Genomic DNA, 16,958 nt, shown 5'->3' on the forward strand with positions numbered 1-16,958 from the left:
TGGGATGCTAAGAGGCCTGGTGCCAGAGCCATGATAGCTGAGTCCAGATCTTGGCTCTCCCTTACCAGGTGAATGACCTTGGCTTCCCATCGGGGTTGTAATAAGGAATTGCATAAAGCCCTCAAAACAGTGCCTGACACATAAACACCATGGAATGTTCTATATGGACAGAGTGAAACAGAGCTCTAGTGAGCTTAGTATTTTAAAAGATACGGATGCTCCCAAGACAAATGAGAAACCAACCCATAGCATATTTGAGTGCCTACTGCTTCCCAGGCAGAGCTCCATGTCCTACAACAGCCCCAAAGACATAACCCTTGCAGCTTCCGTTCCAGCTGAGTTAGACAACGGCAGAGAAACTGCCAGACTCCATAACCTGTGGAATCACCTCCGTGGGCAGGCAGGCTAGAGCTGCAGAAGCTACAGAAGCCACAGCCTCACCCATTGTTTACATGCCATTTGAAAATACATCCTTTTGATAATGGGGCTTAAACAAGTTATTTAAATCCTAATGTCTCCTGGCCACTGGTTAATTGTTGCCAGAAACTCCAACTCTGGTGTCTAGAACGGGTTGGCAAACGGTGGCCCTGGGAGGAATCTACCCTGCAGCCTGTTTTGTATGGCTTGTGAGGTGAGAATGATCTTTTCATTTTCAAGTGATCAAAAAAAAAAAAAAAAGAAACAAAGAATATATGACAGAGATTGTATGTGGCATACCATGCCTCATGTATTTACTGTTTGGCCTTTTACAGGAAACCTTTGATGGGCCTGATCTAGAAAAAGAACAGGTAAAGGTCCAACTGGATTTTAGGAATGACATTTTGTCATTTTCTTTCACACTAATTCCAGGAGATAATAAACTTGAAACTACAACTAGGATATTAAGTCTCAAAAATTGAGAAGCCTTTGTTTTAGGAGAAGACTGGACAGTTGGTTCAATTACAACAGCTTCTGTTCCACCCTGACAGCCTGGAGTTTCATGGCAAACGGGAAGGAGCCTGTCTGGCTCTGGCCCTCGGAGCCCCCGGATATCTTAGATTCTGAGTTCAACAGTTCATGCTGCCAGTACTTCAGACTTTCCCACGTGCCTGAGATCGATACCCCATGCAATGAACAATTCTGTCATGCTTATGAACATTCTCTGGGTGAGAGGCATTATTTGCATAAATAACCAGTATTTACAATAACTCAAAACCTGCTTAATTAAATAGGAAAGCACTAGAAGTAAATTTTTTTTTTAAAAACTAATCAATAGTTAAGTCGAAAATTTGGGTTAAAAAAAGCTTATTTCATGAAAGATGCTTTTTATCTCCAAATCCCCATCTTTTACAAATTTCTTAATGTCCTGCCCTTGGACTTCTTTTTAACTGTCAGTACCAGTAACCTCTAACACTCCTCATTCTACAAGTTTGACTGGACGCTGGACTATCCCTCTTCCCAACTCCTGACAGACCAGACATCATTATCCTTTTCTGATACTGTGATTCTTTTGGCAACGTTTTTTTGCCAGCTTCATCTTTGCTGGTGTTCCCTAAAGATCAGCCCTTGGAACTTCTCTTCCTCCTTTATATTCTCCCTGGGGGATAACTTTAATTAATTTAACATAAGCAATTCAAATCTGAGATGCCCCAAACTGAGTGAAAAATCCTAAAAACTTCTTTTGGGTTCTCAGTCTGTAACAATCATTCTTAATCTGCTGTACCTTAGCCTAACTTAGGGAGCTTTTAACAAATATCAGTTTGTTTGGGTTCCACTCTGAGGTCCTGATGAAGTAGTTCTGTGTGGGACCTGGTGTGGGTAAGTATTTAAGCTCCTTAACTGATTCTACTGTGTTAACTAGGCTGAGAATCATTAGTCACGGTCTCAACACAGTCACCACTATATCATTCCAACAGCCCAAGCTAGCAGCTACCTCACTGTCCTGGATGGTTTCTTCGGCTGCTTCTGTTTCCAATTTCAAATGTTGGTGGGAGGGGAGAGAGCATACTTTCATCAAAGGACTAATAAGAATTCAGACTGGATCAGCCTGATGACAGGCCTATGTGCCCTGCAAGGCTGTATGATTGGGGGGTGGCCTCTCCTTCTTGCCACTTAATGCGGGGTTTCTCAGGGAAGCTTATTCCCAAGGATCTCTTCTATTCCTCAGGAACTGCTTCCCAGGGCTACGAATGTGCTCTAGGGAAAGACAGTCTAAAATGTTTTGCTAGGAGGAGACTGGAAAGTGGGAATCAGAAGTCAGAGGGAAACTGCCTTCTCAAAGATAAGTCCTTTATTACCATGATACACAGGGGAGGACACAGGATATTCCATCTTAAGGGAACTATGCCTTAACCGGTGTATAATCTATATAAAAACTAACCCCTTTAAATAATGACAGTAAAACTGGAAGGAGAAGCAGCTGAGAAAAACAGGTTTCCAGCGGTGGCCAAGGGATACACCCAACATGAGTGACAGGTTCCTCAGGCTTCACCCCACCATCTGGATGAACGGTCCCCGAGGCTACTCACACTCTGCCTACTCCCACCATCACCAAGCAGACTCTTCTTGATTGAAGATGCTACCTGTCCTACCCTGGGCAGCGTTTACCCCCTCGGTGATATTCCACATACAGTTTAAACACCTGAAGGGCAGCGATAAGCTTTACTGATCTCTCCATCCTCAGTACCTTGCATGGTGCCCAGCACATAGTAATCGCTCAGCCAGTGTCTGCCAAGCTATACAAAACCAAGATGGTTTTGTGCTTTTGTAAACACCGAAATACGTCTACGGTGTGATCTGCTTGTGGACTTGCCGCCCCTAGTCTGGAAGCTTATCCCATTTCACTCTTTCACGACTACCATATCAAGGACTGAATCCAAAGTCAGTCTTCAGAGCAAACTGTGTGATTCCACATACAGAACATTCTTGAAATACCATATTATAGGAATGGAGATTAAAGGCTGCCAGGGACTAAGGAAGGGATAGGAGTGGGAGGGAAGTGGGTGTGGCTAGAAAAGGACACATAGGGAAGGGATAATTATGGTGATGTAAATATGCTGTATCTTGGCTAGATAGGCATCAGTACAGAAATACCTCTAGATGTGGCCAAGTTTGGTTCCAGACCATGACAATAAAGTGAATCAAATTAATTTTGTAGTTTCCTAGTGCATATGCAAGTTATCTTTACACTATACTGCCATCTATTAAGTGTGCAATAGTATTATATCTAAAAAACCCAATGTACATACCTTATTACTAAAAAATGCTAACCATCATCTGAGCTTTCAGCGAGTTGCAATCACTGATCACAGATTACTAACCAAATTTAGTCATAATGAAAAAGGTTGCAATGTTGAGAGGATCGCCAAATTGTGACACAGAGACACCAAGTGAGCAAATGCTGCTGGAAAAGTGCCATGGACAGACTTGCTCTGTGTAGGACTGCCACAAACTGTAGGAAAACTCAGTTATCTGCGCAGGGCAACAAAGCCAGGCCCAGGGAGATGCACATGCCTGCTCACAGAAACAGAATGAAACCGTTTCTTCATTGCTTTAAAGCCCAATTAAGTATGTTTTTTCTAATAATTGAGTGGATACAAAACTTTATTGGCAAAAGCTGTTTGTCCCCATCAACAGGGTACCTCAGGACTGACCTGTGCATACAGGGCCATAAGGCAGGCTGCTAAACATTTGTGGCAGAATAGCATCTGCCTCTTACTGCTCTAGCATCCTGACTCAACAGAAAGTTTTAAGCCTCATCAAATAATCCAGCTACGAGCACTATATACGTACTGTAGTCACCATGAGTACTGTGCACACGGGTGAGGCTAAGCATACATCTGTGTGAAGAACATTCCCATGTTCTCTCCAATAAAGACAAATGCCCATTGTATTAATCAGTGTCCTCCGATGGAAGCGGGAACTCAGTGCCAGCGAAGGCTGTTTTTTTTTGTTTTTTTTTTTTTCAGATGTAGTCTCAGGCTTCCTCTTCCTGCATGAGAACTACAGAACAATGTTTTACTTTGGCCCTTGCTGCCAGGAACCACGCTGCTCAATTTAACACTCAATGGTAACAACACAGTTTTTTCTAGGTTTCTGAGGAGAGAGCACCATAATTAAAAACAAACAGATAAAACATCAAAAACTCCTTTCTGTCTTCACTGTTTTACCCAGGCTTTAATAATTTAAACCACCTCCAATTATTTTAAGGAGGCAAAGTATGAATTATAAATTTAAAGAACACATCCTGGTCATTTACTTTTTGTCTTCACTAAGGAGTGAATAAATTTGTGATCAACTAGTCTGGCCAAGCTGCTTTGGCTATCTCTCTCCCACGTTAAGTCATTTCATTAACTTCAACCCAAAAGAATTGTTTCAGTCAAGTTTTAATTAGCAGCAAGTGATTTCTCTGAATATGTGCAGTCCCTGGCAGCGGCAGGGCCAAGGGAGGCCATGTAACAGGTGACCACATGCTCTGGAGAAGCACTAATCCTGACAGGAATTTGTCTTCCTCCTCGTGTTTTGGCTGCTGAAATGGTCTAAATGAGGCCAATAAATAATACAGACCCACACACAATTTATTGGGGTCAGTACCAGTCATGCAAATTTATTTCCCCACATAATAACGTTATATAAGCATGTTAAACTAAAACATAACAAAACATGCATATGAAAAAACTTCTTTAGGAGTTCTTTAAGTTAAAGCAAATAATGGTTTTCAAACTTATTCTGTCTGATTAAGTTCTGTGCACAGGCTGTGAAGATACTAATTTGGCTCAATTCAAGTTAGAAAAGAAGTCCTTATTAAGTGAAATAATTTTACTTCTAAGCCGGGGAAGGAATTCATGAATTTGTATGAACACCTGTACCCTTTTGTTCTAGCTTTTCTGGTACCTTTATAAGGTTGTATATGCCAAACTGTGGTGCCTAAGCAGAACCAATAAATAAGGTACCCAAGACCTTATTCCAGCACCACCAAAAACATTACAGTACATAGAATTCAATTATGTAGGGTTTTCATAAAATTATTATACTCAACTCATTTTGGATTTATCACTGATATTCAAAAGCACACTGAACTACAATTTAATGTTGGGAGAGGATAGCTTCTGTTCTGTCTAGGTATTTCTGTCCATTCCCTTTAAGGGCAACTCCCTGTCTGCCCAAAAACCACTAGAGGGACCGGTGCCCACCTCCCAAGGACATTCACTGGTTACGTTCACTAGTGGGTTAACACAGGTTATCCCAATCACCAGTGGACCTTGTTGAATGCAAGAGTATGACTCAGCACTCTGGGTTGGGGCCCACGATTCTACATCTCTTAAGGCCCTGGACCACAACTTTCGGCAGCAAATACTACCAACACTGCTCCCACTGCGCTGATACTAGCCCTTCTCTCTGCTTGCTCAGGTCCACTTCTCCGCCCCTATTGGACAAATCATGTTAGATTTACTCTGAGGACTGGTTACCTTTGCCTGTGGGACAATATACAGTAGTAGAGGAGGGACTGGAAAGTTTATCAACCAAGCATCAGGCTTTACCAATACTTGGCAGATGCCCTGCTTTGGGAGGCAGGTGAGTGTTTACAATGTTAGCTCTGAATCTAGTCTGTTTCTTTGCAGACAGCCCGGAAGGCAGATCAGATCTACGCGTGCAGAACCCTCTGTCTGTGACAACTGCACACACACTACATTCCTACACTGGCCTCATCACTGTACCCTGCATGTCTCCAGTCCTCACTGAGGAGACTGACACCAGCCTCACAGACTTCTTCTCTCAACCTATCACCTGGGCTCCAGGCCTCGTATGGGTCAGGTCCGTCATCTCTCCTCAGGACCTCTGAAATCCAAAAAGCTCTCGGAGTTTCTCTCCCTAACACATTCAGAAACAGAACTTGAGGACTAAGCTCTTAGTGCTGAACTGAAGTTAGACTTATGAACCACATGGTACATGCACTGTGTTGCCTTTCCAGAATCTCAATTCCCAAACACGTGAGGCTTCCAGAGGGTTTTGTAAGGCTCTGTGGCCTCACTGTTGCTAATGGGCTTTACTTCCACATCCCATTGCCAAGGCTGCACCTAAGAACCTGTTACCGCCCAGCACTGCATTTCCTTGAAGCCCTACAATCCCAGGTCTCACTTGCAGACCACAGTCTCCCGTCATTCCCTTGCTTCCACCATCTCTGCAGTTGGACATGTCAGATCTCCCATCCCTTGACTGTCCATGTTGTCCCCATTTGTAGGGCTCCTTCCAGCCTCAGCTGGGTCCCAATGTTACCTGCGGGGCTTCTCTGCACACCCAGCTCTCATGTCCCATGGACTCCCAGTCCACAGAAATGTGAGCTCTAGAAATGAGCACCACCACTCTCAAGTGTTTCCTGTTTTTGCCCTCCCACTTGGGCCTCAGTCCCAGCAGCTGTGACTTCAGCTCAAACAGAAGCTCCTTGGACTCCCTGTACCGCTTCTGCATCTCTACCCACTCATCTACATCCACACACATGTGGAATGAGTGTCTCATCTTCTGTAATCTACTGAACTGGGGCCAGCCCACCCACCTCCTTGGGCACTTGCTTCTCTTCTTTTTGGAGGCGGCAGGACAGTGTAGTTACAAGCTGAGGGCTTACAATTGGGCCTGGTCATGGTCTCCTGTAACGCCTGTTGCAACCTTTCTTTCTGGACTGAGTTTCTAACTGGAGACACAGGGTCACAGCAATGCCAGCCACCAGGGTGCAGGAGGCATGTGCAGTCAGGCCTGGAACGTTAATTAAGTGTTGATCAACATCATTGCTCTCAGCTCTACTGCCTTTTTGTCCTTCACTCACAGATATTTCCAAATGCCATGCTCTCCATTTTTTTCATTAAAAATACGACCACACAGTATTTTCATGCCGGGGCACCTGGGTGGCTGAGTTGATTAAGTGTCTGCCTTAAGTCCAGATCATGATCTCTAGGTCCGGGACTGCGCCCTGCATTGGGCTTCCTGCTCAGCGGGGAGTCTGCTTCTCTCTCTCTCTCTCTGTCTCTCCCCCTCTGCCCTTCCCCACTACTTGTTCTCTCTCAAATAAATAAATAAAATCTATAAAAAAAATTCATTCCCCTGAATCTTTTTTCTTTTTTTGTTAAAAGTTAAATATGGAAACTACAGATTAAAGAATAAATGCTCCCTTTCACTTACTTGCCCCCAACGCATACCCTAAGAAGTGGCCACTGTTAAGTCTGATGTGAACAGTACTCTCTACACCACAGTAACCAGGTTTCTCGTCCTATCACTTCACAGCAACTATCCTGCCAAGGTCAAGTAATGTCCTAGCTGCCAGACTCTGTGCAGTTCTGCTCTACCTTTATTTCTTCTGGCCTTGCTGGGATAGGGCGACCACATCTTCTGCCTGCTTTGTTACCCTGTCTGTTGACCTTCTCCTTGCTGGCCCTGCCCTTGGCATTCTTTCCTTAGCCCCGTTTGTCCCATTTCTCACCCTTAAGATCAGTGCTGCGGTGCTCCACAGCTCCCTTCAACTCAGCAGGCTGAAGACCATGAGCACCATCTCCTGCCTAATAACAGTCCCAAGCAGGAGCTACGTCCCATGATGTAAGTAGTAGCTATCTCTTCCACTTTAAAGGTAACAAATGGGGGCTCAGAGAAGTAAACGTCAGTCACACAGTTAGTAAGGAGCAGAGCTATGATTTAATCTGGGCCTGCCTCATGACCGTGTGCCACTCTGTGTCTCCCTACCCTAGATAAAGCTTCCCCTCATGCAACCATAGCCAGAAATAAGCACAGCTGCAGACGGCACCGTTTCTTCAGCTAATGCAGATACCGAAAGGTGACTGCAGAGCTTCCTTAGGTTTTAACCTTCAATCCAGCAGTGGCCTCCATCCAGTGCCAAGGATTCTATATTGCAGGGGAAGAAACCACACAAGCATAGAGTCTGACGACTGCGCAGCTATATGAGGCCCTGCACAGGCCGCCTGTGAATAGAGGGCATTTCTGGGTGCCATCTTCCACAGGGAGCAGTGACAGGAGGAATGACTAGGGAAATGGATTGGATGGCCTACAATCTAGGTAAAACCTAGGGAGAGCTATTTATTTGAAGAGGAGTCACTCTGAACAGTCCAAAAGCTAGAACTTTTTTTTTTTTTTTTTTAAAAGATTTTATTTACTTGACAGAGAGAGAGACAGCAAGAGAGGGGATGCAAGCAGGGGGAGTGTGAGAAGGAGAAACAGACTTCCCACTGAGCAGGGAGCCCGATGTGGGGCTCGATCCTAGGACCCTGAGATCAAGACCTGAGCCAAAGGCATATGCTTTAATGACTGAACCACTCAGTTGCCCCAAAAGCTGGAAATCTCATAAGCTCATTATAAGGTAGACTTTTTGTCTGAGATACTGGGGAGGGACAGAGGGGAACAGGGTGCCTCTGAAACCAGAAGGTTCATATTTAATATGAACATGATGAAGACTTGCAGGGGCTTGGGGTAAGCTTTAGAGAGCTTATAAAGGTTCTGCCCAGCTAAAAGTATATGGTTTTATGACACACCACAGTTTTACAACCTGGAGATCAATGCCCACTTTTATAAGTTCTTCTAAGAGGCCAGTTTTCCACATGTATGTTACATTTCAATAAAAATACTTGCTAAAAAAAATTAAAGGTTTTGTTTCCTTCCTTCTTTCCAAACAGCAGCAGTGGGAAGGATAACAAATATGATGTGATATGAGGCCTGGAATCACTGTGTCCTCGTGGGCTCAAGAATCACTAACAATGTGGAGGTACACGTACTCCATCTCCAAAATACCTTTTAGTAGGTCGATTCTAGGACCACTGTGACCATTAAAATCATTTTTTTTTTTAAGATTTATTTATTTGACAGACAGAGATCACAAGTAGGCAGAAAGGCAGGCAGAGAGAGAGGAAGGGAAGCAGGCTCCCTGCTGAGGAGAGAGCCCGACATGGGGCTCGATCCCAGGACCCTGAGATCATGATCCGAGCCGAAGGCAGCAGCTTAACCCACTGAGCCACCCAGGCGCCCCTAAAATCATTTTTTAGTTTTAGTATTTATGTTCCAGATGGATGACCATGAAAGTAAAAATGGACCCATCACATTGATGTTAGCAGACTATCTTAGACGTAGGTAGTGAGGTATTCAGTTTGACTGCCTAATTCCTTCTGGTATGAAATGATTATATATGTTTATTTTATTCATGCCCTCAATATTGAAAAAACTCATTATGTAACTTGATCTAATAAAAAGAACTTTAAGGATTAATTTCCTGTTACTATGAAAATTACCCTAAAATAAGTAAGCTCCATTAATAATGAGTTAGCAAAAAATACATTTCTCTGGAAAAAGTTAAATAACATTTGAGACATTTTACTACTTTGCAAATCCAAACACATGTAATTCTAAGAGGATTCTACGTAACTAGTCTTCATATCCAAGAGTAGGAAATTCTCTAATAAAAGTCCTGGACTCTGGGATATTGGGTTTCTCCTGGTCTCTCATGACAGCCAAGCTCCCTGCTTCCCTGTGTAAATGAAAGGCAAAAGCCTCCCTGGTACACTGGTACACCAGTGAGGGAGGTCCTGAAACAGGCTTGGAATCAGGTGTACTGGCAGAGCTGCCATGGAAGAGAGAGGGAGATGCAAAAGCTTGGGCTGTAAAGGGATTAAACTGAAATAGAGCTAGAGGTTGTTCCTGGTTTTTATATTTTGATTTTGGAAGTTACCAAATAGCTTACCTCTGTGTATGTGTTGATAGGTCACGTCTAAGATCCCAGCGCACCCCTGCCTCCTGGTGTTTATGCTCTGTGGAATTCTCTCTCCTGGAGTATGGGCGGGACCACATTTCTGAGTAGCAGACCACTGCCAAAGTCACGTGATGTCACTTCTAAGATTAGGTCGTAAAGGACTGTGACTTCTGTCCTGCTAGCTTCTCTCTCTTGCCTTCTAAACTTCCTTGCTCTGGTGAAGCCAACTGCTTTAAAGTGCCACATGGAGAGGGCTCATGAGGGTGGGGGCCACAGCCATCAAGGAACTGAGATCCTCAGTCCAACAGTGTATGAAGAACTGAATCCTGCCATCAACCGCCTGAGTGAGCTGAGAAGCAGATTCACCTTCAGCTGAACCTTAAGATGACTTCAGCCCCAGGCAACACCTTGACTGCAGTCTTGCGAGCCAGAGAACCCAGCTAAGCTGCACCCAGATGCCTGACCCACAGCAACTCTGGGATAGTAAATGTGGGCATTCTAAGTGACCATGAAAGTAAAAATGGTGTCAAGTTTTGGGGTCATTTGTTACTGAGAAATAGGTAACTAATACAATATACAGAACTCCAGAGCAGAGATCAGCAAACTTTTTCTATAAAGAGATAGATAGTAAAATACTTTTCAGGTTTGTGGACCTCATGGTCTCTTGCAGTTACTCAACTTTGTTGTTGTAGCATGAAAGCAGCCATAGACAATATGGAAATGAATAAGCATGGCTATGTTCCAATAAATCTTTATTTATAAAAACAGGCGGTGATTTGGCCCCCTGGCTGTAGTTCGTTGGCCAATCCCTGCTCTAAAGTACAGATTCTGTGGAAATATTATTATTATCATTTTTAAAAGATTTTACCTATCTATTTGAAAGACACAGCGAGACAGAGAGAGCATGAGCAGGGGAGAGAGGCAGATGGAGAGGGAGAGGCAGACTTCCCCGCTGAGCAGGGGAAGGTGAGGGGCTCATTCCCAGGACCCTGGGATCATCACCTGAGCCGAAGGCAGATGCTTAACTGACTGAGCCACCCAGGTGCCCTGGAAATATTCTTTCTGAATTAAAATGCATGGTCTCCATTTTTACCACTGTATTAAAAATCAGTTTAACAACTAAAAAAAAAAAAAGCTCAACCTGTCACAGCACAACAATTACAGACAGCTGAACATGGAAACAGATGTTCAGGAAATTTCTAAATTTGGTAAATAACCTAAGAAGTTCAAATATTTTTTATGATAAGTGGATACTTCTCTATCTGCATCAGATATGGAAACGTTGGAAGTCCAAACTGGAGGTAAATTAGAGCCAGAAGAACACTTACTACATCAGCTGTTTATATCACAACTACAATCACAATAGCCCCTTAATCACACACCCACTTTCCCCTCATACGTCATGCTTTTCTGCCAGTGAGAACCAATGATTACCTTTGCTTTTGGACAATGGTGATGGCGGCTGCTCTGTAAACACTTCTAGGGGTGGGGAATCGTGGTGGTCGAAGTCTTTGTCCATGGCTTCTATGAGACTGGTGATGTCTGAGTCCTCTGAGCTGTGCCTTGTGCTGCCGGCACGTTCTGGGTGGACAGGGTGGGAGAGGGGGACGGGGGACAGCCTGTCCAGCTGCGGCTCCTGGTGCTGAGGCACTGGTGGTGGTGGTGGAGGTGGAGAGTGCTGCTCCAGTGGGCTGTGGACATGGTGCTGACTGCTGTGCTGGCTCTGTTTGGCTGCTTTGGACTTTCTGCCTGCTGCGTGACCTTGGGCCACTGCACTAGAATCTAAGACAAGGGGGCTTGCTTTGCTAGCAGCTTGTGCAGAAGTCCTGCTAGAGGTACTTGAGCTGTTTTTTGCTCTGACGTTTTCCACGTCAGCTGAGTTTCTATTGCTGTGACTGCTGTGTGGGTGCACCGGTGGGCCACACTGCTTGTGACTCCCTCCACTGGTCCGGGATGACGAGCCGCCTGCTCCACAGAATCCCCTACTGTGACCGGGGTCACAGCTGAGTGTGTTCAAGCTGAAAAAAAGGACCAACTGCAGATCAGTAAATAGCAACTTACAAAACCTAAGATTAAAAAAATGTTACCTCCTCAGGACAGCCACAAGAGAAATATAAATTAAGGAAAAAAAACCCAGCAAGAAATAGGGATGCTTGCCACAATTTTATAGGATCTGTTCTTTAGCAATCAAGTCATTGATCTAAGAATATTTTAATCCTCACTAACATAGTAATAAAAACATGGGGTTTGCTGTGAGTTCTTAGTAGAGAAGAGAGCTATACACAAGAGATTATGAAGTTATTAAGAATTCAGATTTCTTCCCCCCGAGCAAAGATGAAAAGAAAAACTTATTTTTTCTTTTAATTCTATCAGCCACATCTATGTGTACTAGAGAATTTATTTCCAGCATGTGAACATACTTTCCTTCAGATGAAATACCAACGATTCTCCTGAGATCAAATGGTCTGCCCACATCAAAGGGTGGGTTCGAGGCCTCAAATGACAGTCGCCTTCGAAATGGCTCCCAAATTCCTTGAGCTTCTAAATAGGCTGTTCCAATTACCAAGAGAAACAGTGCACTGTAGGGGCAAAGAACGTGGAGAGTTGGGATTCACTTGTTAGTCTAAGGGTAACAAAATTTTATATTAAAGGCAGAGTTTCTTGGTACAGTACAACTGGATGTAAAAAGCAGAGATGCCTGAAACAATTTTTACTGGACTAGACAAAAACAAAGTGTCATGAATAAAAGTCTGCAGGCTCCTTTTTATAGAATGCCAACTTACATGGAGGCTTATAGAGAAGAAATAATTACTTGTATCAGAACAGATACTTGGAGGTTACTTTTCCTTTTACGAAGAAGCTTTTGCCTTGCAGTTTTAACCTTCTAGGCCAATTCTTTTCCCTTAAAGGATGTGTGGGGTAACTATGTAAATTTAGAGGCAAATGTATCAGATTCTCTAAACCCATAAATATACTGAAAAAAAGATAAGGTTGCTGAGGATTTAAAAAATATTTCTCATGTTTTGTGTTGCTTAGGTCTGCTTAAAAAAAATACTATATAATGTTGAATAAATTACCTATGCCCAAATCAAGTAACTTTACCTGGCAAATTATGAGTGTTTTTTTTCCCTTTAAGAAATTATCATGTACTTAATTTCTATAAGAAATTTTAAAGGTAGAAGACTTTTGCTTATTGTATATGCTACTCAATCGGGGTTCAGTTCTGATTGCTCCCACTAGTAGATGTGGTTTGATCAAGGCAAAAAGGTCTGTACTGTTTGCTGACATAGTCCTAGCACTCAGAACAGTGACTGGTACACAGTGGGCATGTGAGCAATAGTGTCAAGTGATGCCTGAATACCAACCTCAAAAGAATACACAAGTACCTCATTATTCCTGAGATGATGATGTACAGAGCCAGCTCCCAGTTGGGTCTGGGCAGGGCTTCTGCACAGGTTGCTAACATATGGTATGGAAGGGACGCATTCAATACAAATACAAATTCAGAGCCACTGGTTGTTATAAACTTCAGTTCACGGATAACTCTAGAAGCTGTGAAATCAGGAGTAAACCTAAAACAGAATAGCGGCAGTTAGACTAGTTTTAAAAATACACCACAGCAGGTTACATCTAATACCAGTCCCACACACCTTTGGATCCTAATGGGGAATTTTAGAGTTTGGTATGTGTATTCAACTTTTAAGACTTCATTTTAAGGTCTCATTTTAATACCGAGGTAGCATTATTCTATGAGGTTAATAACAAAAACTGCATGAAAAAAAATAATGAGCTTAATTATTAATTCAGGAAGTGCTCTCTGAGCTTCTCTCCTTTCCTCTTTTCTCCTTTATCTGAATCCACTCTTTTTTCTCAGGATATATTCCTAACATATCCTGAGAGATAAAGCTGAATATATACACACAGAACCTGAGAGATAAAATAAAAAAACAAACAAACACACACACAGAACAAAAAACCATGTTAGCCCTGGTGATTTTCTCTTCATCTCTTGCAGTACTGATTTCTGCCCTAATTATTTTATTTTTATCTTTTGCTAACTGTATGCTCTCCAACCAGATGGTCGGCACCGTGAGGAGAGGCGTCGTCTTCTCCACTGCGCCGTTAGGTATTAAGCACTATGCCGTACATGAGTACTGTCATTCCGTACTGAGTGACTACCCACTGAAGGTCATGAAAGTATCACTCAGTTAAGGGGACAGAGGTTACATTTTATTACACAAACTCTATAATCTAACAAGTTACCAATTAACTGTCAAATAGGCTGCAGCTATTCCCAATACAGGCATTAACAATGTCTTCTGACCAGAACATTACGCACTCCTCCATTGTACAACATGGAAAAACTGCATGTGTGCGATGCAGGGACCTCTCTGTTACTGAGACTGAATTTATAATCAATTTCCTACCAAAACCTTATGCTTTAACACAGCCCTGGAAATAACTGTGAAACCGGTTTCTAAGATTATTTGATCCACTTTGGATATATAGGAAGTTTCACAAACAATGATACGAAGAAATAACTAAAGATGAAGGGGAAACAAATCAAATGAGTACATTTGTGGATAAAGACTTTTTTTGTGAGTATGAAAACGTATCTTTGCACAGTCTGAACAACTGTACTATTTGAGGGTGATGGGAAGCCAGTAATTCGTTACACCTCCCAAGATAATACTTACAATATGATTATGTCTTTAGAGGCGTTGGCACTTAGTGCAAACTCTTGACAATTAACAACTTTAAAGCCGTATCCCTCACACGAGTACCCACTGACTTCAATGGTTTCTATGTGAATAGGAAGTTGCCCCGTATTCTCTACTTTAAACGTTCTTTTCAACGTGAAATTTGGTTCTCTTAGTTTCAAACCTAAAGGAAGGAATGTCAAGAGTATAAAATTTTGTTAGCAGGTGCTGCAGGTCCAAATGATCACATTCACCAAAAATGTATGCCAAACATTATGTCTGCCAATGTATGCCAAACTCCTGATGCCGAAGAGATTAGCTGGTACCCAGACTTCATCAGGAAGTACTATTCCACTTTATTGTGCCATTTGAGATAGCAAAAGTTTAATTATGCTTTATTTTTCATACTCAGAGTAAATCATCTAAGACATGCAATGGAAATTGAACTTTTAAATATTTGAAGATTCAAATCAACCCTGAAAACAAGTCAGGGTATTTAATTAAAAATCTTAAGTATTCATCACTAATATATACACGTGCACATAGAGAAATATTGTTTGTTTTGGGGGAATTATTTATTTTTGGAAACAAACACTGAAAGTTGTGCCACTGAAACTGTTAGGAATACTTACTATCTGTACAATCTTTCAACAATGCTTCTGTGATTTTAAAGCGTAAGGAACTCCCTGGACCTGGAAGTTTGCCTGCCACCCTCAAGTTCTCAGTTGTTCCTTGTCCTTGGACCATCACAGCATCCACCACTGTCAGATTATTTCTGTGCAAGAAATACAGAATTTTCTCCCATTAAAATTTGCACTAATAAATTATAAATTTGCATAAATTATAGATAATTGATCTATATATACTTATTTTTTTAATAAACCATGTAAAAATGAATATACTAAACTTTAGAAAGAAATATTTACACTTCAAGAATTTAAAAATCTTTACACAGAGAGAAGCAAGAGTTTTTCATTTTTAAGAGTCACACATGGTATAGTAAGAACACTATTCAGGTTTTCAAGTTCTAAATATAATCACAGAGGTACATTTCATCAAGTGTGATATGTTGTGTGCATGTTTTGGATAAAGTGAATACCCTATTTATTTTTAATTTATTTTTAAAAATACCTGAGAGAGAGAGAGAGAGAGAGACCATGGGGGTGAGGGTCAGTGGGAGAAACAGACTCTCTGCTGAGCATGGAGCCTGATGTGGGACTCGATCCTGGGACTCCAGGATCATGACCTGAGTTGAAGGCAGTTGCTTAACCAGCTGAGCCACCCAGGCACCCATGAATAGCCTATTTAATAAATTAGACGCAAGTAAGGACTTCTGAGTAAGTACTAAAAATCAACGCACACTTAAATCAGAGAACATACCTGATTATGATTAGTGAAGAAACAGTTCTATTGTGAATTGGAGTAAACTTTACTTTCACAGATTTCTTTTCTCCAGGTTTTAAAATTAGGTTTAAAATTGAATGTCGAGAGAGGCCTTCTGTAAATCCTGTTGAACTCTGCAGTGGATGAGCCTTAAATCATTGGGTAAAACAACAGAAGTCACTACTATATTCTCTGGAAAGAAGTTTTTTTCTTTACCCCATCCACAGCCCAGTACTACTTTCTTGAACTGATTAAACATGTGAACAATTTTACCCCTCATGATTCAGATACTGTTTAGCCTGCAGAGAGAAGTAGCAACCAGTGATGGCCCTTCTCATTGTGCTTTAAGTCACCAAAAGGGCTTTGAACCCCTGTCACCAAAGTCCCTATATTTGTACTAGGCATTTGTTTTTGTATACATATTTGTACTAGGCATTTGTTTTTGTATACATACCTTTTTAAGACTAAAAAATTCTGAAATGTAATATACATATATGAAAAGGGCACAAACCTAAGAAGCAAAGCTCAAAATTTTAGCACAAAGCTAAGAGCTATGCAACCAGGACCCTAAAGTCCTATGTTGCCATTCCCACTTTCATCCAATTTTCCTGTTCCTTCTCCTTCTGATGGGTATCAGCTGAAGAGTCTTCAGGGTGTATCAGATTTTTTTTATTTGTAAAAGTATTTCCAACTCATATCCATCTATCTTTGAATATTATTTTAAAAGCTCAGCACATAATTACTGTTTAACATTTGACTGACTGAAAGTTAAATAATAGCTTAGTTTAATAATCAAAAGATGGCTTCTTGATAGCCAGTTACAGATAAGATTTAAAATATACTTTTTATCAAAAATATGATAGTTCATACTTAAGGATATGCTGTTCTGATTTTTAAGCAACATTAAGTTTAAGCTTTTTTGGTGGGGCAGGGGAAGGGTTGGAAACTCTTGGCTACAAATGTCCACGGTTCTTCATAGCTCTGCTAATATGTGGAAGGGGAGTGAGGTTTGCATGACTTTCTTCTCCACTTGGCATAGTTAGGTTTAAAACCTATATATCTATCTACTTGTGTTGGCATGATTCTACAAACATAACTTACAGTCAATAGACTTAATGAAGCTGCCTACTGAAGCATCACATTGTCTACCATTTGAG

The 16,958-nt window shown here is 41.8% G+C and overlaps 1 protein-coding gene across 1 annotated transcript in view; it reads right to left on the reverse strand.

Moving 5' to 3' along the window:
• Nucleotides 1-16,958, reverse strand: part of TMEM131 (transmembrane protein 131) — a 217,029-nt gene that overhangs the window by 20,205 nt on the left and 179,866 nt on the right. Inside the window, exons 26-31 of the mRNA XM_044263853.1 lie at nucleotides 15,799-15,950; nucleotides 15,051-15,193; nucleotides 14,416-14,602; nucleotides 13,105-13,290; nucleotides 12,139-12,297; nucleotides 11,153-11,736 (exon numbers count right to left, since the gene is read on the reverse strand). Coding sequence (XP_044119788.1) covers nucleotides 11,153-11,736; nucleotides 12,139-12,297; nucleotides 13,105-13,290; nucleotides 14,416-14,602; nucleotides 15,051-15,193; nucleotides 15,799-15,950 — 1,411 coding nt within the window. The remainder of the gene's footprint in view (nucleotides 1-11,152; nucleotides 11,737-12,138; nucleotides 12,298-13,104; nucleotides 13,291-14,415; nucleotides 14,603-15,050; nucleotides 15,194-15,798; nucleotides 15,951-16,958) is intronic.

The sequence above is a fragment of the Neovison vison genome, chromosome 8, assembly GCF_020171115.1.
Source record: "Neovison vison isolate M4711 chromosome 8, ASM_NN_V1, whole genome shotgun sequence".
Lineage (NCBI taxonomy): Eukaryota > Metazoa > Chordata > Mammalia > Carnivora > Mustelidae > Neogale > Neogale vison.